The sequence below is a fragment of the Mixophyes fleayi genome, chromosome 2, assembly GCF_038048845.1.
Source record: "Mixophyes fleayi isolate aMixFle1 chromosome 2, aMixFle1.hap1, whole genome shotgun sequence".
In the NCBI taxonomy this organism is placed as follows: domain Eukaryota; kingdom Metazoa; phylum Chordata; class Amphibia; order Anura; family Limnodynastidae; genus Mixophyes; species Mixophyes fleayi.
The window spans coordinates 238905030-238929530 of record NC_134403.1 but is presented as its reverse complement, the minus strand read 5'-3'; the positions used below and the strand labels follow the sequence as shown (position 1 = coordinate 238929530).

At 39.6% G+C, this 24501-nt stretch overlaps 1 protein-coding gene across 7 annotated transcripts in view; it reads left to right on the top strand.

Annotated features, from left to right (window-relative positions):
• KLHL12 (kelch like family member 12) overlaps positions 1-24501 on the top strand; it is a 75828-nt gene that overhangs the window by 4214 nt on the left and 47113 nt on the right. The window contains exons 2-3 of one of the 7 annotated variants that reach the window (XM_075195693.1): positions 9024-9189; positions 9879-9963. In XM_075195693.1, coding sequence (XP_075051794.1) covers positions 9951-9963 — 13 coding nt within the window. In that variant the 5' untranslated portion in view covers positions 9024-9189; positions 9879-9950. Of the gene's footprint in view, positions 1-9023; positions 9237-9264; positions 9320-9878; positions 9964-15359; positions 15378-15974; positions 16104-24501 lie in introns of those variants that run through there. The other 6 variants (XM_075195695.1, XM_075195694.1, XM_075195696.1 and 3 more) reach the window with 6 other exon arrangements.

Sequence of the window (24501 nt, the reverse complement as noted above, 5' to 3'; positions counted from 1 at the left end):
TCAGTGTACAAATAAGCTATCAAGTATTTGTGTGCTACATGAAAAAACAGTCAGTATTTAACTTATGTGCAAAACAGAATACTAATTTTCACCCCTTGCTTTGTAACATGGTTTTGTCCAGGAGACTGAAATAAGAAGTTTCTTAAGTTAAGATCCTTAATGAATCAGGCCCTATGTGTCTGTGCTGTCTGCTGATGTGTGGATTGGGAACTTCTAACCACTGGTCTTCCTCATATTCTACTTCTAAATTGTCTGTCTATAACTGTCTCAATGCTGTGTGGTAATTAAAGTACGTATTCTTTTTACATCAGTTAGTTCTGTTTCGTTGTTAGCTCTATGTATCAGAAATGACTCAAATTTGTGCTGCAATTCTGTTGTCCCTTGGTCCTGAGAACATATTCTGCTCTCTCAGTGAATCAACTTCCAATTTCATCTCTTGCAGTTTAGAATCCAGCTCATAAACTGCATGAGCAGCGAGACTAATAACAACAGCAGCTGATCTTACTTCTGTTACAGATAAATCAACATTATGTAAATCTTCTAATGGCTTTAAAGTTCAAACTGGCTGTATATATTTGCAAATGGTCTCCATCATAGACTAACCGGGTCTTTATCTATGCATGACGAGTACCGGCTTGCTAGCTCTGCTTTTGTAAACATTTTCTTAAAGAATGACATTATTTCTCTGTTTGAAGAGCGTTGTTTCCTGGCTGGCTTGCCAAAATGTTTAGGATAGGTTACTGTAGGTGCCAAAGAGACAAAGGGCTAGATTTACTAAGCTGCGGGTTTGAAAAAGTGGGGATGTTGCCTATAGCAACCAATCAGATTCTAGCTGTCATTTTGCAGAAGGTACTAAATAAATGAAAGCTACAATCTGATTGGTTGCTATAGGCAACATCCCCACTTTTTCAAACCCGCAGCTTAGTAAATCTAGCCCAAAGTCTTAAAATGAACAAAGAACACTTTAAAGTAAAACAATATTTTATTGTAAAAAATTAAACATATACTTAGCTACAGCTGCTGATCGATTTGCAGAAATTTTCAAGAGACAGCAACATGGTCTTACAAGCCTAACAGGCATTAAAAGTACATGTATACCAATCCTGTTAACCTTTAAAGAGGGTTCCCCACAAGTATCCATACTGCCAAGGGCTCCATCATAAGAACAAAGAGGAGAGGAGACAAATGATAGCCTTGTCTAGTGCCATTGGAGATTGAAAAAGGGATAGAAGCATTACCATTGCCCAAAATAGAAGAACAATTCCACGTAAGAAGTGTCCACTAAAACACATTCTCTTAAGGTACATCAGAGCCTGGAGAAGCTGCATTCCTTAGAGGACTTAATTGCCTGGGTGATCTCTGAAGAGGTAATCGCTCTGTTAAGAGCAACCACCTCAAATTGCAGAAGTTGAGGAAGATTAAACGAGCATAAAAAAAAATAATTCATAAGTAGATCAGGAGTTACTAAACTTGATAGTATATTACAAAAAGAGATGATATATTTTTTTCATAGGATGTCAGTAACAGGATGGACCGCCTATGCCACCCTGTCTGCTGCAGCTGGAAACCGGCTGGGCTTACTTGCCACCGTTCCCTTTCGTTATCCCAAAATGCACCCTCTTGCCGCAATAGGAGGGGCTTACAAATGCTGCCACCACTGGACTCTTTACCAGCATCCAGTACCGGGTTTCTTATGGGTAACTGATGCTTCGAGTATACCCCGTTACTGGTGTACCTGGGCTGGTACTCCTGACCTCTTCCTATGGATCAGGATTGCTGTGGATGGATCCCCTCTGGCCTATCACACTGGTCAGAGCTGCTCGGTAGCGGCAGAGCGGTGGTACTGGATGCTGGGTTCAAACCCCAGAAACAGCCAGGAACTGTTATGGAAACCAGTGCAGCATAAACTTGTAGAACTTAGCAGAAGAGGTCTTCACCTATAGCAGCCGCCTTTCCCGTAGAGACTGGTTATGCTCACAGGTACTCAGATGCCCCCAGAAGTTGCACTCAGAGTAGTACAAGTACACTCAGGTACGGGAGGTAATACACGGAGTAGGGAATGGACAGAGGTATGCGGACTGGACAGAGATGGTAATGTCCGACTGGCCTGACAGAGCACAGGAGGAGACGTCTGGTACAAGCTGGGTCAGGGCCACAGGGATGTGGTTCCCATGTAATCATTGGTGAAAGTATCAGCATGATTATAATGTTCTTTAATTTATTTAATTGATTGCACTTTTTTAACTATTTTCGTTTTTAAGAAATAAAATCATTAAGCAGCTGTTAGTATTAGCGCTGGGTTCCGCTGTACACTGAGTCAACGGAATAGTTCAGTGCTTTTTTTAGTGAACTCATTTTTTATGATGACCCGGACAAGGTGACCTCAGCTGAGTCACATTTTCGATCTCTCAAACAAGCAAGTAGATCTGCAAAGGAACACTGTACAGAGTTTCAGAGGTGGTCCTTTAGGATGAGCCTTTCTGATCACATTAGAGATGCATTAATTCCAAAACCACTGCCAGAAACGTAAGTTCTGATGCAGTTATCAATCAAAATTGATAGACATTATAAAGAACTGCAACCAAACAAAAACGTACCTGATTCAATGTAATTGTTACCTACTGCCTTACCACTGAGTCGAAACTTTGGATTGAGTTTATATTGTGGTAATAAAGGACATCTAGTCCACTAATTTTCCAATTAAATCAGGAAACTCCATGGCCTAGGTAAAGAAGGCGAGCTCTCCATAGGTCCATTTAGCAAGAAAACTACCCTTCAAATTGCTGTTGAATTATCTTTTGCTCTTGGACATTTTCATTTGTCTGCCCTGGTGGATAATGGAGCTGCTGGTAATTTTATTGACCTTGATATAGTCCAAGAATTAAAATTAGGCACTTTTCTACTGGAAACTGCACTCTCCATTTCTGGATTAGATAGCAACCCGCACTCTGGATGTCACAAAATTAAAAATGAACCCTCTTATTTTGCGGGTGGGATGTCTTCACTCAGAGTTCATATCTTTTATGTACAATGTTCCCCCAGTTAGCCAATAATTCTAAGGTTCCCCTCGTTGTTCTGGCACAACCCACTGATTGATTGCACAACTCGCCAAATGCGCTGGGAGAGTCGTGCACAGAACTGTTTTTCCCTACTTGTACGGCTGGATACAATCTCTTTCCCTGGTGTTTAAGGTTATACTGATGTTTTTTGTAAAGAAGCAGTAGCATGACTGTGCCATTGACCTCCTGCCTGGGGAAAAGTTACCCCAGGGTCAGTTAGTCACCCTTTTTCCTCCTAAACTCAAAGCTGTAGAAGAGTACATCACAGAGAATTTGACCAAAGGTTTTATCAGACCCTCCAAGTCTCCTCTAGGGTTGGGTTTGTTCTTTCTGGCTAAGAACCACACTATTGTTAATTTTGTCTGCAGCCAATTAACCTATCAGCATGTTTTTAGAGTGTGAGAAGGAACCGTAGCACCCGGAGGAAACCCACGCAAACACGGGGAGAACATACTTCACACAGATAAGGCATTGGTGAGGCATGAGTGCTACCCATTTAGTTCTCCAGAAATTGAGAGAACCAGTTGTTAGCAAAACTTGAGAAATGTGAGTTTGCGATACCTCAGGTATCCTTTTTGGGGTATATAATCTCTGCTCAAGGGTTTACCATAGATATGGCCAAAGTCCAGGCCATTCAAGATTGAGCTAAGCCCACAAATTTGTCATAACTGTTGTCAAAGAAGAAGTCAGATAATTTATGAATAAAAAAATCAAGTTTATTCAAGATTGCGTAAATCACGGACCCTCTAGACTGGTAACTCATAGAAGGTAACCATAATACATTTCTCCATAAGTATTATAAGCAATAATCTTGGCGTCCTTGTGCAGAGGGACATTTAGCTTGGCATTTACACTGATTGGTTAACTATAAATTACGTGTACTTCTATGCAAAGAATGTGCCTCCTCAACCTCAATGCGTTAAAACATGAGGTTTTGAAAACACAGATTCTCTCAATGTTTCTAAATAATCACTAGTACAAGACAATATGACCTTGGGCAAAAGGTTACATTTCCATTATTAAAGTAATACTATCGTTTTTAAATAAGCATTGCATAAGCGATTTGTGTTTCCAAAGCACAAAGTAATTTATTTTAGCAGATGAAAAATTTAGCAGTTCAATACATAATTATAATACAGTACAGCCAATACCAAAAGATACATACATACCGCTGCGCTCGCTTGCGCTAGCTGCGCTCCCACTGGTACCAGCGTACAGTACTTCACTCCAGAATACTGTGGTCAGAGAAATGACTGACTTGTACCAGTTAGAGCTGTATTATATACACTCAGTGTTACAGTGAAAACAATGCAGATGGTGTGGCTTGCTTCTATTGGTCCAGGTATCAGGAAGGTCCAGAGTGTTGCAGGTCATAGGGGTTGTGCTCTGACTTTCCCGCCACGACTCCAGTTTCAACTAGTCTATTAGCATTTTACAGTTGGTATCAATGTGATCATTTATTCTCTAACATCAATAACTAGAGTATGCAATGTGCGATCTCTTCGGCGAATGAACCGGACAACTGCTGATGAATAGGGGATTAAAATGACACATTTCCTGCAACCTGAACCACAAATAACACTAATAACACTAAAGTGTACATATAATCATAATATATAAACTAATAATAAACTAATACTATCTGCTCATAAATTACTGTGGAATGGAACCAATATAAATATGAATTATATAAATAACTAAATGTTATAGTGGGAGAGTGTACGTGCGTATTTTTTTTTTTTTTAACTTCAATAAATTTTTATTGAGTTTTTCAAAATTAAATGGGGTACAGAAAAAAGAAAGGGTGACAAGTACAATTGAAGGAACGAACAAAAGGGAAGAAAGGGGGGGGGGAACCCCCACACAGGAGGGGGGGAAGCACTCAATTGAAACAGCGATCTTATAACATGCACATTACTTTGAACAGCAGAAATAAGATATACACATTGGTCTTTCTTGTAGTACACCAAATGGGGACACATTAAAACCTAGGTAGCTCAAATAACACACAGGCAGAATCTATTCATTAAGCTGGGGTTCCTCTATGAGGGTTGCTGGAGAGGGAGTGGGTGAAAGATTTGAGGCTACCCATGCTCTACCGGAGCCCTCTGTGACATATTCGTGCCAGCTAAACCATTTGAAAATTGGATTAGAGGCGGATGACGTATAGGGCACATCTGTTGTCTCCATCTCAAAACTATACTGGATTTTAGACACGACCTTAGTGATGCTGGGGGGAGTAGGGGACTTCCAGTTCTGAGCTATTGCTGCTCTAGCGGCTATTAGTATGTGTCCCAATAGATAGCGCTTATAGCTAGGGATCACAGGCTGGTATATGTGTAGGAGGGCTACCCCCGGGTCAAGAGTGATAGAAACTCGCAGGACCTCCGAGATCAAAGCGGATACCTCGCCCCAGAACGCCTGAATCACCGGGCATGTCCAAAAGACATGATAAACATCTGCTATCTGACCACATTGACGCCAGCAGAATTTAGACTGACTTGGCGTACGTGCGTATTTTACCGCGTGATTGCGCCATGCCACGTGTAGCGTGGCATACTGATCGCGATCGCACGGTAAAACAATATTAACCAATATACTTTTGTTCATCCAATTATACGACTTCGACACCATGAAGCATGAAAGTCATAAACATTTCTTCTAAAACTTAGTTTCAATAAAACTATAGCATATACTAACAACAATGGTTGCTAGACTACATTTTGTAATCCAAACTGACTGTTCAAACAATTCTAGATTAAATTTAAAAGCCTTCCTTATTTTTTTTCTAATTATTATCGAAAATTTATCCCTGCCTTTTCTGCTATTGCCGTCTCTCTTACTGCCATGACTCACAAGGGGGCAGATCCATCAAATTTGTATGTGGAAAATACAGAAGCCTTTTTAACCCTCAATAGTTTTTTTGTACTTCGCCAGAGCTCAGACATCCTGGGTCTATTCTGTCTCAAGTAAATCCAGTGGCAAGACATTACATCCTTGACCTTTTTTTTACTGGAAGTTCTTCTCTGCTGAGACAAACTACTAGTAGAAGAAGTGGTTGGAAGGAGCCAAGTACACCATTACTGTTTATATTGATCATATAGTATATTCAAAAACCTATTAAATAATGCAAAGCTACCCGCTCTGTGTCCCCCACCACTCCTGTGTTTCTTCACCTGTCCTTTATGTCTTCCTTTTGACCCTCCCACTTTCCCTTATCCGTCCACTCTGCCCATATGCCCCTATCTTCATACATCATACATGACTTTACTAAAATTAAAATAACTCTTACCTCCTCTTCACTGGCTCTCCTGCTCTCTCCTACCTGTTCTTGCAGCTTTCACTACTGCTGGTGTCTTAAGCTCAGTTGCTGTTATCCGAATCTTGGAATATTGGTGTCCTATTTGGAAAAAAAGACAGGTACATGAAATATAGAAAGTCACAACAAGTTCCACGTTTAGTAATTAGGCCTCCCTCCCTGCACCCAACCCCGACTATTAATTAACATTAATGGTATTCACACTTAATAAATAACCCTATTTCCCCCAACCAGTTCCAAAATTAATTAAATTCTATTCTCAGTGAATAAATAAACATATTTCCCTCCCCCTAAACAACCCTGATAATAAACTAATAGCATTACTAGCATTTAAATTTCATAAATATACCAACTTCCCTCAACCATCATTGACATTAAATAATTTATATTCATATTTAAAAAAATAGCCCTCCTTCTCCCTAAGCTTAGCCCCACATTCAATTTATAGCCCCAAACCAGCCTCCCGTGCTACCCCCCTTCACTGGAACGACCTCCCTCACTCCATCCGTCTCTCTCCCAATCTGTGCTCCTTCAAACGGGCACTTAAAACTTACCTGTTCCTCAAGGCCTACCAACCATCCATTTAACCTCTCATCTCTTCTGCTCATCCTCCCTTGACCCCTCATCTCTCTCCCCTTTGATTCACTGGCTCCCTTTTGTGCCTGACTTTGTTTACCCTCCCTTAGGATGTAAGCTCGAATGAGCAGGGCCCTCTTCCCTCCAGTCTCCATACCTGTTCTTCTGCTCCGTCTCTACTGTATCTGCCCTCCCGAAGTTTCTGAAGTACTGGTACTGTGTGTTTATTGTTCTGTACTGTTCTACCCTGTATAGTCTACTGTATAGTCTACTGTTTGTACTATGTGCGGCGCTGCGGAAACCTTGTGCCGCCCTACAAATAAACGATAATAATAATAATAATAATAATAATAGCATTAAATCAAATATCCCATAAAACACCTTAAATTAATAGGTCCCACTATTAAATTTAATACCCCACCATCAACCTACAAATAAATTAACAGCACCCACTATTAAATAATTAGCCCCCTAACCCACCATTAAATTAATAGGCCACCTCTCATCCTCATTACATTAAGAGGAGGCAGACTCTTCTTTGTGCCTCTCTTACAGCCTGGCAGGCTTGTCAGTCAAAGACACACATAAGGAGGGTAGGGAGCTGCGAGCTGAAATCCAGCGAGAAATCTACCGTAATAACGTTTTTTCCGTGCACTATTACCGTAATAACGGTAATAGTGCGCGGAGCGCAAGATTTTCTGCATTTCTGCCTACAACTGAATATACCCCATAGGGTGAGAAAGGTACACATGAAGGTGGAAACAAGCTTTATGCACACATACTTTGCAAGGAGAGCAGAAATAAGATCACAGGACATTGCACAAAACTAAATGAGCCATAGCTCTTAAGTGAGGGAGTGTCCAATTAAGCTTGGGACCATACAGGTGTTGGTGCTTATCACAAACTGCAGCAGTAGTACTATAACCTATGTTTGTGTGCAGCTTAAAATGAAGTGGGGAGAAAAAGTACTGGTATATATGTCACAACGGCACATACTGCCCCATTTCGAGCAATGGGCTGAAAATAAATAAATTATATATATATATATATATATATATATATATATATATATATATATATATATATATATATATAATTTATTTATTTGTGTTAAATTCTCAGCTAACAAATGATGTGGTCCTATTACACCCAATAATAGAAAATAATAAAATATTCAATGTGAAATTGGCACACCTCCACAACATTAAATTACCCTGGTTATGATGGGGTTAATCAATGCATGTTTTTTTGTTGAGACACCTAACTGAATTCTTACAATAGGTATAGTTATACAGTACATAAATATTATAACAATATATATTGATCTATCAATATATCAAATAAATATCAACTACAGTTGTGTGGGTGTATATTAGTAAATTCCAATGTGGCACAGACTATGTGAATTACAGGATATCCTCTGTACATCACAGTGTACTATGATTGGTGCTATATATATATATCATACTTACCTACTTTCTTCAGCTCTCTTCCGGGAGCCAGCCAGTGGAGGGGGGCGTGAGGGGGCGGGGCGGCCAAAATCGCGTCATTTCGGCCCCGCCCCCTGTGACGTCATGACGCAAATTGCGTCATTTGACAGCGGGGGGCGGGGCTAAACGCCGCGATTCATCGGGAATCGCGGCGTTTGGGATCTAATTCTGCCCACTTCACTAGGAAGTGGGCACTTCCTAGTGAAGTGGGCAGAATTCGGGAGATTGCCACACTCGCCCGGGAGTCCGGGAGACTCTCGCAAAATGCGGGAGTCTCCCGGACATTCCGGGAGAGTTGGCAAGTATGATATATATATATATATATACACACAATAATATTAATTAGCTGTCACGGAGGGTGTGAATGGCTGTCCTAGAAACCTACAGCAGCGTATAGCCACAAAGATGTCTGTTGTCAATCCCACCGTGATGTTGTTTTCAAGTATCAACCAAAAGGAAAAGTCAGCTTTCCATAAACTGTGGCTGTATATCAAGATTTTGATGGTCCAATTAACAGTCATAATAACATCTATTGTGCTAAACAGAAGATGCAAAACTGATTTTATGTCTCCCTTATAGGACTCATATTTGTGGTGCAAGTCAAGCGCCTCGCCGAGCTTTGTCTCCGGAAAAATGGGCGATAGCGTTCGAATTCTAAAGTTTTTTATGAAGACACTTTATGACTCCCGTACTCAGAAAAATGAGATCTACAGGAGAAACGCCTCATGTCATCACTAAGCGCCAGGTAAAACACATTTACGAGTAAATTAAAAGGCGATGATATATAATTGTGTATGTGTTATGTATGTCTGACATAGTTTGAGGATTTTATCGAGTGATTCGTAAAACGGATAATGCAGTTGTTCCTTGTAAACGTAGGCATTTTTCCTGTTCTTAAAACATGAATACAGGGGCGTAGCTGTGTATAGGAGATGAAGGAAGATGCATTTAAATATATCGCTAGTAGTTGAATGAACGTCCTTCTTAATAAATGGTTAGATCACAGTATTATGTAATATGAACAGGCAGCCATGTCAGTGTTCCAGTTTCTATGGATATACCATAGGAACTGCTAGGATTGTTCTTGTAGCTGTGTTTATAATAAACACTTAGGGGGTATTAAATTACAATTTGCGGCTACGCGTATAAAGCGTCATTACAGTAGTGCAATATTGCAGATTTTGCGCACAGAAATCCACGATGTTGCGGTACCGGGACCCTTGCGGCTGCGAATCATAATTGAATATGCCCCTAAGGAGCATATTCAATTAGGATCCCGGTATCGCAACATTGCGGTTTTTAGTGCGCACAGAAATCTGAAATTTAGCGGTACCATAATGACACTTTACACGCGCAGCCGCGAATAGTAATTGAATACCCCCCTTAAAGGCTATTATTTATTTGATATAATAATTGTGATGTTTTTCTTTTTAGAGTGCCGCATTTATTAGATGTAATGCGCACGAGGGGACGTTGTGTTTCTAATAAGGAAGGTCTCCTTCCTAAATGAATGGAACTGGTAAGTCAAGTGTGGTTGAATTTAGTAAATCTGTTGAGTGGATGTTTTCTTATGTATATGTAGTGTGAGGCAGTAGTTAAAATGTTGCCAGTAGAGTTTGGCATGTACAAGTGCTGTAGGTTAAACACGAAGATGCCAAAGACACAGGTGATGGAAAGTGAGGTGTTCTATATTCATAGATTACTGCTTAGATCAATATTTTCTGAATTCCAAAATTTGGAGTGTTATATTTTGGAATATTTGGTAGTCAAAAAGTAACATGATTAATTTATGTAAGATATCTACAAATGCATATCTCAGTATCTTGATAGTATTGCAACTCCTACGTCATAGTAGCACACAAAGGGAACTCGTATATACTGGAGTAAATAAACAGTAACACATATCATACTTGCCAACTCTCCTGGAATGTCCAGGAGACTCCCACATTTTGCGAGAGTCTCACGGACTCCCGGGAGAGTGTGGCAATCTCCCGCATCTGGCAGAATTCTGCCCACTTCCTAGTGAAGTGGGCAGAATTAGGTCCAAAACATCGCAATTCACCGGGAATCGCAGCATTTGGCCCCGCCCCCTGCTGTCAAATGATGCGGTTGCGTCATTACATCACGGGGGTGGGGACAAAATGATGCAAATTTTGGAGCCCCGTCCCCATCACGCCCACCGCTCCTGGAAGCGAACTTCAACAAGTTGGCAAGTATGACATATATACTGGAGTAAATAAAACTGCAAGAAAAGGAATTTTAGGATTCTGGTGGATCTCGATGTCTTCTTGTCTCATTTCTGGTGTTTCCTATTTTTTTTTTGCCAAATTACACTACAAGTTGGTTGTGATCGGGCGAATTGTTGTTGCCATTCCGGAAGTTCTACTTCCATTAAACCTAAGTGAGAACAGAAAGGCTTAATGTCCTGAGGTGTTCTCAAGAACTCTGTCTTTCCATTGTTGGACACTTGTAGGTTGAGAGGAAATCCCCAACGATATTTAATATTCTCAGAACGTAAAATATCTGTTAAGGGTTTGAGCATACGGCGTAGTTGTAAGGTATGCATTGAGAGATCCTGAAATATCTGAAGTTTGTTGCCGTCATAGTCTATTGTATTTAATTTTCTAGATTTTTGGAGAATTGCTTCCTTCTGTACAAAATAGTGTAGACGACAGATTACATCTCTTGGGCGTTCGGATGGAGAACCTCGTGGTCTGAGGGCCCTATGGGCTCTGTCAAACTGAATGTTGGTGGTAAGGTCTTGTTCTAAAATTTTATTAAAAACCTTCGTTAGGAATGCAATTAAATGTTGTGTAAATATGTCCTCAGGAATCCCACGAATTTGCAAATTGTTTCTGCGGCCCCTGTTATCAAGATCATCAACTCTACTTTGTAGTAGTTGTAATTCTTGAGCTTGTTGAGCTACTGTATCATTAAGAAGATCGTGGTGTGTCACGACCTCATCCTTAAAATCCTCTAATGTAGATATTCTTGATGATAGACGGGTCAGATCAGCCTGCAGAATGGCAACTTCCTTCTTAACTGTTTCCTTTAGTCTGAACTCTAATAATTCAAAATCTTTCTTAGAAGGAAGTTCAGCCTTTGTGGGTAAGGATTTTATTAGTTGTAAGATCGCCCCGATATCTTGATTGGGATTCACAGAGCAATCAATAGAGGTGGTATTAGTCGAGGTAGCCATTTCTGTAGATTTGGAAACCTCTGGTGAGGAAGAAGAACTATTGTCTTGTTCTGGAGAAGAAGCTATAGAATGAAGATATTGCCTTATATCCTCACGTTTAGGTGTTTCCGTGGGTTTTTCGTGAGTTTGGACTGGCTTTTCTTATCTTTGCCCATTAGATGACCACTTCAAGATCGTCAAATAGAGAATAAATGTACAGAAGTAAAGTATAGATTTGCTTTGAATCGATAATCTGCTTTGTCACATATCACCTCCCCCCAGTGGGTGGATTAATTCACCATCTAGTCAAGCTGCAGTACAATATTGAAGTACTTTATGGATCTTGTCTTTAAATACATAATTAGTGCTAAAATATAATATTTTGCCTTGTTGGAAGTATTGTAACAGACATTATGTATAGGCAGATATATTTCAGTGTATTAACAGGCCAGTCAGTTTCAAGTGTTATAAAGTATAGTGTAGTAAACTTAATGCAGTATAAGACTATCAAAGAATTATATTATATATAAGGAAATAGAAATGTCTATATATCTTTGAAATTGTTATTTTACAGCTCAGCTAGAAAAGATTTATAAGTTAAATAAAAGCTGAACTTCTTGAGTTTCACCACAAGGTGGCAACATAGGTATAAACACTTAACAGAAAGTCACATTGAAGTATCCTGACAATTTAAGTGAAATTCATCAACGAAATTGTGGATATAGATATTAAGTATGTAGATATTATGTGACTGTTTTGTTACAATCTACAAATAATGTGAGAGAAGCTGCTCGTCGGTACCTCTGATTCAAAACAGAAACTAAATGACAACGGATGTCCAGGGCAGTCTGACACCGCGAACAGATCCTGGCCTGGCGGTGAGAGAAAGTTCAGACTCTGCTTCTTATCAAAAAGGTCATGTCCCCAATATATATCAATTCTGACACACTCCACTGACACTACAAATGGAGCTGTCCGTTGGCACTTCCCTGCTGGAGTCAGGACCCTGTCAGAGAATAGGCAAAAGAGAAGCTACGGACGGAGGAATCAGAAAACTGCCTCCAGAGTCAGCCGTCACAAGGAGACAGGTAAGTCTATAGAGATGTTGTAGCGCGAGCGCAGGCAGCCATCAAATATTAACGTTGGAGATCATTGAAATCAGCAAATGTATAGAAAGAGATCCAATTCTTAGTTGAGACCCACAAAAGCAGGATTAATTCTCGATGACCATTCAGGGTTGTAAAAAGTCAGGACTAAAAAAAAAAATATATATATACCTATTTGTGGTAATCTTCGTTATTAGTCCCAAACGTCTTTTGGACAAAAAGACATATAACCAGGGCCTGATCAACCACTAGGCTGACCAGGCTGCAGCCTGGGGCGCTGGGTCCCGGGGGGCGCGGCACTGTGGGTATTTTTTTTTAAAAAAAAAAGAAAAAAAAATTGTTTACATTTTTTTTTTTTTTTCTTCATTCATTTTTTTTTCGGGGTGGGGGAGGGGGGGGGGGTCGCTGCGGGGGGGTGGAGGGCTCGACGATCAAAAGCATTGGTGGTCAGTGGTTAGCAACACACAGCCAATCGCCAGGCTGCCTGTTGCTGTGCAGCAGACAGGAAGCAGGACGTCTTCACTTCCTATCTGCTGATCTGAGGAGAGGAGCGACGTTGGCACAACTACAGGTAAGTGAAGGGGGGAACTGCCCTGCATATCTATAGGGAGGGGGGGGAACTGCCCTACATATCTATAGGGAGGGGGGGGAACTGCCCTACATATCTATAGGGAGGGGGGGGGGAACTGCCCTGCATATCTATAGGGAGGGGGGGGGGGAACTGCCCTGCATATCTATAGGGAGGGGGGGGGGAACTGCCCTGCATATCTATAGGGAGGGGGGGGGAACTGCCCTGCATATCTATAGGGAGGGGGGGGAACTGCCCTGCATATCTATATGGAGGGGGGGGGGGACTGCCCTGCATATCTATAGGGAGGGGGGGGGAACTGCCCTGCATATCTATAGGGAGGGGGGGAACTGCCCTGCATATCTATAGGGAGGGGGGGGGGAACTGCCCTGCATATCTATAGGGAGGGGGGGGGGGAACTGCCCTGCATATCTATAGGGAGGGGGGGAACTGCCCTGCATATCTATAGGGAGGGGGGGAACTGCCCTGCATATCTATAAGGAGGGGGGGAACTGCCCTGCATATCTATAGGGAGGGGGAGAACTGCCCTGCATATCTATAGGGAGGGGGAACTGCCCTGCATATCTATAGGAAGGGGGGGGAAACTACCCTGCATATCTATAGGGAGGGGGGGGGGGGAATTACACTGCATATCTATAGAGAGGGGGGGAACTACCCTGCATATCTATAGGGAGGGGGGGGACTACCCTGCATATCTATAGGGAGGGAGAGGGGGGACTGTCATGCATATGTATAGGGAAGGAGAGGGGGACTGTCATACAAATCTATAGGGTGGGAGGGGGGGGGCTGCCATGAAAATCTATAGGGAGGTAGAGAGGTTGATATGTATGAAGGAGGGCAGAGGAGGGGGGCTGATATATGTGACTGGGGGAGTTTTGATGTGACGGGGGGGATAGCTAGCTAGCAGAGTCGAGGTAAGGAAAATAGCTGCAAAGGGGATGGATGCAGGGTGGGAGGTAAAGAAAATGGCTGCAGCAGGGGTTAAGGAAAATGGCTGTGGGGGGGGGGGGGGTTATGGTTAAGGAAAATGGCTGCAGGGGGTATTTAAAAAATAGAGCAGCTTTGGGGGCAGAATCTCATGATTGTGTGGTGGTCACATGGGTGGTCTCAGCAATCACTATAATACTAAATATTAGTGAGATGGGGCTGGTAGAGGTTTGTATTTGATTGACAACAAATATTCAGATATTGCTTATATATGCCTGTCCAATGGGGTACTTTTAGCTGGCCATAATGGAGTGTTTTGTTTTAACTAAAGGGCCTAATCATTCAGGGTTTGCATTATAATACATTTTTGCATTTTCAAAAAAGGACGCCAACTTTCCAGAAGCCAGCGAGAGGATAACAAAGTTGCAAGTGAGAAGAGCAAGGACAGGTAAGAGACAATGGCACAATCTGTCTAAATTTGAATGCTGGAGAATACACCTGAACATTCATATTCAGGAGTGTTCCTATACACCTATATATTCGGAGGAGGGGGGGCTCTGCGGCTGTATTAGCCTAGGGCGGCCAGAACCCTTAATCAGGCCCTGCATATAACGCCAATCTAGTAGCTGATTAAAAGCACCAAAAATAATAGAGGGTATCTTAAGAAGGTAACAAATCTGATAGTCTAAGTTAGAGTGGTCAAAAGGTCCGATGAAAAGGACAGTATCCACTTGATCAGGAGCTCATAAATATTGCGACCAACCAGAATGGCCACCAAGCCACGCCCCCAATTCCTAATCCTGTGTTTGCTTCTGGTCTTTTTAGTAATTTTTACAGTAAATAATTCTAGATTAGATAGATTAATTAATAGATTAGATAGAACAGTATCTTTTTATTGTGAGAATTGCTTTGTAATGATTATTCTTGCTTTTATTTTTATTAATATTTTTATTAGTATTTTTATTAGTATTAATGTTTTATTCTATTACAATTACAATTTTTTTTTTTTTATATACTTATAAGATAATTCTGTTTGTCACTGTCATTAACCCCCCCTTTACCCCCCACCGCTGGAAGAAATTCGATAGATGGTTGTGGCTTCCTAACACCCATTTACCTGGAGCGGTTTGACGGTATACTATTTGTTATATTATTGTTTGTCTTTTAATCTGTATTTGTCTATGTTGTCTTTTCCCTTATGTAGCTTCCCTACCCTTACTTTCCCACCAGCCTTAATTTCAAGTAACTCAAAACATATCTATAAAGTCTAAGGTCTTTCATTATTTACAAATGCCAAACCAACTATTTATTCTTGAGAGCATCAGAAATGCCTTTTTAAATTACTTTGATCCACCATGACAGATAAACTTAAATTAGTTTCAATAAATGCCAAAGGTCTTAACGTTCCTGAAAAAAGATCACGGGCACTAAAAGAAATGAGACACTTGGGAGCAGATGTTGTTTTCTTCCAAGAGACTCATTTTAAACAGGGATCTGCCCCACGGCTCTCAGATGGTTTCTATACTAGCTCATATTTTAGTAATAATAGTAAGGGTAAGACTCTGGGTGTTGCTATTCTATTTTCCAAAAGACTCCCTTTTTCAAATTTTCAAAAAATTTGTCTTGCTGAAGGAAGAGCACTCCTAATAAAATGTCGTTTATTTGATGTAACATACACTTTTGTAAACTTATATCTACCTAATCAAGGTCAACCACTGTTTATTTCCCAGATATTAGATAAAGTAGCAGAATATACAGAAGGAATTCTTATTGTGGGAGGTGATCTAAATTGGACTCTTCAACCAGAATTGGACACTTCCAGCGGTCGGTCGAATGTACGCAGATCACAGCATTGTAAGGTTAGATGTACCCTTCATGAACACCAGCTGGTCGACACATGGCGCTTGCAACATCCAGGGGAGAGAGATTACTCCTTTTTCTCTCACCCTCATAATGTATATTCATGAATTGACTATCTTTTTCTTTCACATAGGTTTCTTCCTAAACTTTTAACAACATCAATTGGTCAAATAACTTGGTCAGACCATGCACCCATAACTTTGATGTTTCAACTTTCCCATTTAATGACTAGAAAATGCACTTGGCGTCTTAATGAGCTTCTTCTCCAAAACACATATTGTAAAGACCTTTTAACAGCTGCTCTAGATGATTATATCTCTGATAATATTACCCCTGATGTCTCGGAAATAACTATTTGGGAAGCACATAAATGTGTCATAAGAGGGAAACTTATGGAATTAGGCTCCCGCTTTAAGAAGGAAAAAATTGTGTACCGTGATCATTTACTCAAACAGATTAGAGATTTAGAGACAACACATAAATCCAAAATGTCTAAAGATCTATTAACAAGATTGACAGAGATGAGGAAGACACTTAATAATTTACTTTATGACAAAATTAAGTTAGATTTTCGAAGATGCCGTCACCGTTTTTTTAGGTGGGGAAACAGGCCAGGTACCATGTTGGCTAAGGCCTTACGTAAACAACGAGCAAAGACATACATTGCTATGATTAAAGACGGTAGTAACCGTGAATGTAAATTAACTTCAGATATAGCTAATGCCTTCCACACTTATTATACCAAACTTTATAATCTTGAAACTCTAGAAAATGACACTGTAGGTACTACAAGATCAGCTCAGATTATGACATATTTGAAGGAGATTAGCTTTCTCACTCTTTCAGATTCTAATATAGACAAGCTAGAACAACCCTTCACTGATAGTGAGTTGAGGGAGGTAATCAAATCTACACCCTCAGGTAAAAATTCAGGTCCTGATGGTTTCTCTATTTCATATTATAAGACTTTTAAGGATAAATTGATACCCCTAATGGTTTCGGCCTTTAATGCGATTTCCGGTGATTCCTATTTCTCCTCACAAAGTCTGGAAGCCCACATAACGGTTATTCCCAAAGAGGGGAAGGATCCCTCTCAATGTGCAAGCTATAGACCTATCTCCTTGTTGAACGTAGATGTTAAGTTATATGCAAAACTTATTGCAAATAGACTTAAGTTTATGCTACCAGATCTAATTCATTCAGATCAGGTGGGTTTTGTCCCAGGTTGTGAGGCACGAGACAACACCACCAAGGTGATAGATTTGATTTATTTGGCCTCATGTTCAACGTCGACTTCAATGCTTCTATCCACTGATGCAGAAAAGGCTTTTGATCGTGTGAGTTGGCTTTTTATAAAAGGTATCCTTGAATATTTGGGATTAGGCCCGATAGGATTACATAGAATCTTAGCACTTTATCGATATCCCATGGCTCGAATTAAAATCAATAGAGATCTTTCGGATCCAGTAGTGATTAATAATGGAACTAGACAGGGGTGTCCACTGTCCCCACTCATATTTATATTATGTATGGAGACACTGGCAAGAGCCATCAGGACCAATTCGGATATATCTGGTATCCGAGTTGGAGAGAGAGAACATAAACTCGCTTTATTTGCAGACGATCTTTTGGACGTTATTACTAATCCAGTTATCTCTCTACCGAATTTGGTGGGAGAATTTCGAAGGTTTGGCCTATTGTCTAACTTTAAAATTAACTATAGCAAGTCAGTGGCTTTAAACATTAAGATCCCGGCCAATATAGTGGAAGGCTTAAAAAGTGCCTTTCCTTTTATTTGGCATCCCTCTCAACTAAAATATTTCGGTGTTTTACTTTCTAATGATCTTTCACGTTTATATGACCTCAACTTTAAACCACTTCTGGGGAGTCTCCGGACTAACTTAAAAGAGTGGCAAAATAAGAATTTCTCTTGGATAGGTAAGATTAATATTATTAAAATGAATGTTTTACCTTGAATTCTATACCTTATACAAACGTTACCTATTTCTATACCCGACTCATGGTTTCAAGACATCCAGCGTCTAGTGCGTGATTTTGTGTGGAGTGGGGGGCGCCCTAGATTCAAGCACGAAATATTATTCAGACGGAAACATTTGGGAGGTCTCCAGCTTCCTCACATTCCCTCGTACTATGACGCGGTGATCCTAACTAGAATATTGGAGATATCAATCCAAACAGGAAAAAAACAATGGGTAGAAATTGAATCGTTATCTCTTGAATCCCCTAGTACTACATTAATTTGGCTCGCCAAATTACCTAAGATATCACATCCTACTTTGGGACCTACCCTTGCAAAATGGTCCAAACTCAGAACTCTTACTCACATATCTTCATTAATATCCCCATTGACTCCATTGTTCAATAATCCAATGTTCCCTCCAGGAACTACTCCATTGACATTTAATCGGTGGTTGCAGGCGGGAATTCATTGTGTCGGCCAGTTGGTGGGAATTTCTGGGATCCTCTCTTTTACAGAGATACAATCTAAATGGGAATTACCTAATAAAGAGGTTTGGCGATACCGCCAGCTTAAACACTTCCTTTCGATGAGTCTCCCAAAACAAAATATTAATAGAAATTTAACGGTTTTTGAGTCCCTCTGCAGTGGATCACATTATCCTCCACATTCTCTATCTACTATCTATAAGCTTCTAGTGGAATATCTCTTTAAGTCTCCCCTGAAAGTCACTTTAGAATGGGAAAAGGATTTGGGAATAGAGTTACAACAAGCTGATTGGTCTAAAATCTTTCAAACAATCCATGCTTGTTCTCCTAATGTCTCAATATTAGAGACTCACTTTAAGGTTATTACAAGGTGGTATAGATGCCCGACATATCTTGTGAAAATTTTTAGCGGACAATCTAATGTCTGCTGGAGATGTACACAGGAACCAGGTTCACTAACACACATCTGGTGGGACTGTCCTATACTACAACCTTTTTGGTCACAAGTTATAGACATTACAAGGAAATTACTTGGCCAATCCATTCCCGATACCCCAGTATTCTGGCTCCTCAATAAAATAGATATGTCTATATCCTGCTTTAAAAAATCTTTGTTAAAATTTGTGATATCGGCTGCTAAGGCATTTATACCTGCAAGATGGAAAACAACTACACCACCAAATATCCGTGACTGGATTAATAGATTAGAGTATTATAGGTCTATGGAGGAACTACATCTATCAACTACTGATTCTTTTGAAACATATTCTATTATTTGGGGTCCTTGGCTGCATTTTATTGATTCTCCAGATTTCGCAGCCTTAAACATACCCACCTGAGCTATGTGTATGTATATGTATGTATGTGTATGTATATATATGTATATATGTATAGATACAGAGATATAAGGGATCTATATGATTATTAAATTAGGTTATTCTTCAAAATTGTTTTAAATAAGATTTAGATATATTTTAATCGATTAGCTGAGACCTTAATTGATATATTGTTATGAGTCCTTATTATGCTATCCTCCCACCCTTTCCTTCTGTTTTTACCCCTTCCCCACCCCTGTGCTTGTGTTTTAGTTTTTGGTACTAGGTTATCAATAGTTTTCCTTATAAGATTAGAAATGTTCATTCTTTATATTGACATAATGTCATGAGATTGTATTTTCTTTATAATTGACCAATCAGAACAAATACTGTTGAAAATGTTTGTATAACCTTTTTATGTTCTTAAATCTCAATAAAAACTTATTTTGAAAAAAAAAACAACTGCAAGAAAAAGTATAATTGTTTGAGAAATCTAGATTATGGAATTCTCAAATAATCCAGATTTTCCTTGCTTCGCTTTAGTAAATGTCCCTCTAGTGTATACAACACACTTCCATGTTGTCGTGATCATACTTGCAAACTCCCGGAAACTTGCTTCCGGGAGTTGGGGGCGTGCCCCGCCCCCTCCCATCCCTCCAAAATGGCGTGATTCACGGAGAATCGTGTCAAATGACGCGATTCTCGGTGAAATCTTGGATCCGGGAGAAATGCCAGCTCCCCCGGGAGCCCGGGAGACTGACCCGAATTTCGGCAGTCTCCCGGACTTTCCGGGAGAGTTGGCAAGTATGGTCGTGATCTATGCTCTTTGGGTCAAGGACTACATATCAATATTTTTATTGTGGAGGAGAGGGAATGTAGAGGGTAATAAACAAAAAGAATAAAAGTTAACGTGTCACACTTTCAGTTTTCAATATTCAGCAGTTTAACTCTAACTTACTATTAACCTTTTCTAATAAACATTGTGTGCAGTCCTTTTTTGTAGAAGATGCATTTTTATTATATAAACTTAAACATAATAAGCCCCAGGAATTTCTGTTGGTGGTAATGTCTTAGTATGCTATTTCCATGAATGTTTTAATATGCCCAGTGCTATTAGATCTACATTAGGCCATTTGTTGCCGCACACTTTTACTGTTACAGTTCCTCTTACTATATATCTGGTTCCCTTTTTTCTGCCACCTTTTATATATTCCCTCTCCTCTCCAACTTTCCATTACTCCCAAAATTCTCTGCCACCGCTTTCCTTCGCCTACTCCACAACCCTTGCCTCTTCATCTCTCCCACCTACTCTGGTCCAACTTCCTGGCCTGTTAATGCTAACTTAGTCCCAATTTGTGGCCTATCTGAGAGTGATGTGAGCTGGCCACATCTGTTGGTTAAATTAGTATTAGTATGGAAGGTATAATCAAACCAAGATTCAGCACTCCTATCTTATATTATTGGACTGGAGGGGAGTTAGGGAACATTGGGCAGCACGGTGGCTTAGTGGCTAGCACTTCTGCCTCACAGCACTGGGGTCATGAGTTTGATTCCTGGCCATGGCCTTATCTGTGCTGCTATCAAATTGACCTTAGTCTCTCTCTCTCTGTATGTTAGGGGATTTAGACTGTAAGCTCCAATGGGGCAGGGACTGCTGTGAATGAGTTCTCTATACAGCGCTGTGGAGTTAGTGCCACTATATAAATAACTGATGATGATGATTGTAATTTGTAACGTGCTGTATATTTTTGCACAACAGCACCTCCTACAACGAGCCTTTGGAATTTGTATGGGACTCATTTCCTTATAAACTTCACATTTTAATATAGAAAATGGTATGGGCCACACACTCTTTTTTTCAAGTGATGGTGTCCATGATTTAAGAAGGAGTTCCCAATGCTTGTTTTTTCTTGCACATTATGAATAGCTGAACTATTAATTTGCTATTTCTAATCTTTATTGCTCAGGACAAACTTAAGTAAGGGCTCGTTCACACTGACTTTTTTGTGTCTTTTTTTAAGAAGTTGGCAAGTCTGTTATCCTCAAGTAATCTGCCTCGGTTACACTTGTAATGCATCTCAGTGGACATTTAAATAAAGCTTTTAAATGGTAATATACATTTTGTCATTTTACCTGCTGCAGAGCAGTTGATTAAGTTATGCTTGCGTCATTTTTGACATTTGTCACCTCCTGAGAGACAAATCCTACTTCATTATATTATTAATTATGTGGTAATGATGGACTTTTTGTAGTTTTGTTTTCAGTTAAATCAACTGAAGGTATATTTATATGCATACATTACTCTGAATGTCATAATTTGGGTACACAGCAGTCACTGTGTTTTTAGTGATTTGTAATTGATATACAATGTACGTTTTTAAATTAATTGTGAAGGCTGAATCCATTATTGATAACCTCTGGACTTCTATAAATCGTTATCCCTGCATTGCGATTACTATTCAAATAGTGATTATGGTAGTTTGTTGGAATATCCACGTGGGTTGTGGTGGTACCAATAAATGTACTTGTACCAATAACATTTACATACTTAATTTTTCATACCATGCAACCCAGTTTTTCCATATAAAATATACTGCACACTTTGGGCACTCTGCACATCACCAAAATCTGCATACAGGGGTGGTTCATCATACCAGAGAAATGTCAAAAAAAAAGGTATCTCGTTTGCAACATATTAAGTGTTATTCATTATATAATATTTTATTTTATCTTACATTAAGCTATCTCATTTATAAAATGCAAACAAATTATACAACTTTGCGTGAGGGTGGCAGAACAAGCATTAGTTACCATGCAAGAACATAACTTTAGACAAGCGAGAGTGAGGACACTGCTCGCAAAATCTTACATTATGTGTAAATAATGTTCTATTTTTATTGCATCTTACAGGTTCCAGACTTTTATCTATTTTTTTTATCTACTTTTGTTTTTGTTGCTGAACAGTGGAACATTTATTAATACATCTTTTCTGAACTTTTTTCAGCATCATAGATTAAGCAGGTTGTTAGAGCTGTCAGAAAAGAAAGGAAAAATATGCTTATATGCATTACATACATGTCTAGAGCAGTGTGCGTACAAGGGGTATTTAAATCCCTTTCTCCTTCCTCTCTTTTTGACAGGTGAATGCAGAAGCAATTATTTAAATGGAAATTGAAGCTCACATAGAGATCATTAATCTCCATAATTATAAGCTAGTGCAGTATGCAATACTGTCTTAACAAATGGATATAAAAAAGGGGAAAAGAGAGCATGCTCTTCTTTTCACCATCTTACTTGAAAAGGCGCTCTTGCCTGGTGTCTCTCTGTGGACATCAATAATCTGATTCTACCTTAAAATTAATGTCTTCATTATGTCCAGTAAAATACATTTATATAATCTCCATATCCCTTCTGCTTCTATGATTTGTTCAGTGTTGTGTATATTGAATTCTTGGTATTCCCATGAAGTTTTAATAAAATACATTTCTACTCAGCATGATGCCACATGGAACTGTTATCCTAGTAATATTAATAATCACTTAAAACTATACTTTGGTGCTTTTAGTTTGATATTCACAACTTCTCGCATGATAATTTTTTGATTTTGTGGATAAATAAGCTTTGTTTTAAATGCTGACCTTCATTATCCACCTGAGTATTTTGGTGTTAACATTTTATCTACCTCAACCGAGATACGTCTTCATTTTTTATTTATATATTGGGAAATTCAATCACCATTGGGCGTTTTATCATGCCTAATTAACCTTCTATTACCCACTGTTTGCTTAAGATAGTAAGTGATGCTGTGATGATGATTATCATCAACATTTATTTATATAGCGCCAGCAAATTCCATAGCGCTTTACAGTTAGGAACAAACACAGTAATTAAACAATACTGGGTAATATAGCCAGAGGTAAGAGGGCCCTGCTTGCAAGCTAAAATCTATAGGACAATGCAAGTCTGATACGTAAGGTCAAGTTCCACAGCATTGCATATTGGTCCAGCCAGAACGCAGAGTTATAGAGTACCTAGTGGGCCATATGATCTATTACATATGATATGGTCACACATCAATGTGTAAAGGGTGGTAATAGGGTAACCTAGGGAGGTTAAGAGTGTGTTAAAGGAATATTATAAGCTTGCCTGAAGAGATGGGTTTTCAGAAAAAGCTTGAAGATTTAAAGACAAGAGGGAAGGAGTTTCACAAAGTGGGTGCTTCCCGAAAAAAGTCCTGTAAGAATGAGAGCATGTATGAGAGTGGTTGCGAGACGCAGATTTTGTGCAGAATGGAGGTGTCGAGTGGTAGATATTTTGATACAAATGGGGAGGTGTATGTAGGTGCATTTTTGTTGATGGCCTTGTGTGTTAGTTGAAGTATTTTATATTGGATTTGGTAAAAGAAACAGGCAGCCAATGTAGAGACTGACACAGTGGCTCAGCAGAGGATGAACTATTTGCAAGGAAAATCAATGTACCACTGCGTGCAAAATAGATTCTAGGGGTGAGAGTCTGATTCGGGGAAGAGCAGTAAAGAGGGAATTACAATAGGCAATGTGGGAGATGATGAGTGCATGATTTAAAGTTTTTGCAGAGTCTTGTGTAAGATATAGCAGCAACAAATAGACAATGTAATGGGCACTAGTAAAGACCTTTAAATATGGTTAAGCTGCAGCTCTAATCATTAGGCTCTGATAACTAAGAGCGCTAAACTTCAAACAAAAACATGAATTTATTAAAATATAAAACAACAATATTGCATAAGAGGAGGATCACACCTAGACTGTGAGCTAGCGGGGAGGGATTGATGGTCATGTTGTCAACAGAAATAGAAATGTCAGGTAGGTAAGAATATTATTAGCTCTGTTTTTGAAAGATTAAGTTTGAGTTGGCGAGAGGGCATCCAAGATGAAATGGCAGAAAGACAGTAAACGTAGGACAACACAGATGGTGAAAGAGCCAGAGAGGATAAATAAATTTGTGTATCATCCACATAGAGATAATATTGAAATCCAAAGGAGCTTGTTAGTTTTCCAAGAGAAGTGGTATAGACCGAGAGCAACAGTGGACCTAAGCCTTGTGGTACTCCAACTGATAAGGGAAGCTGAGCAGAGGT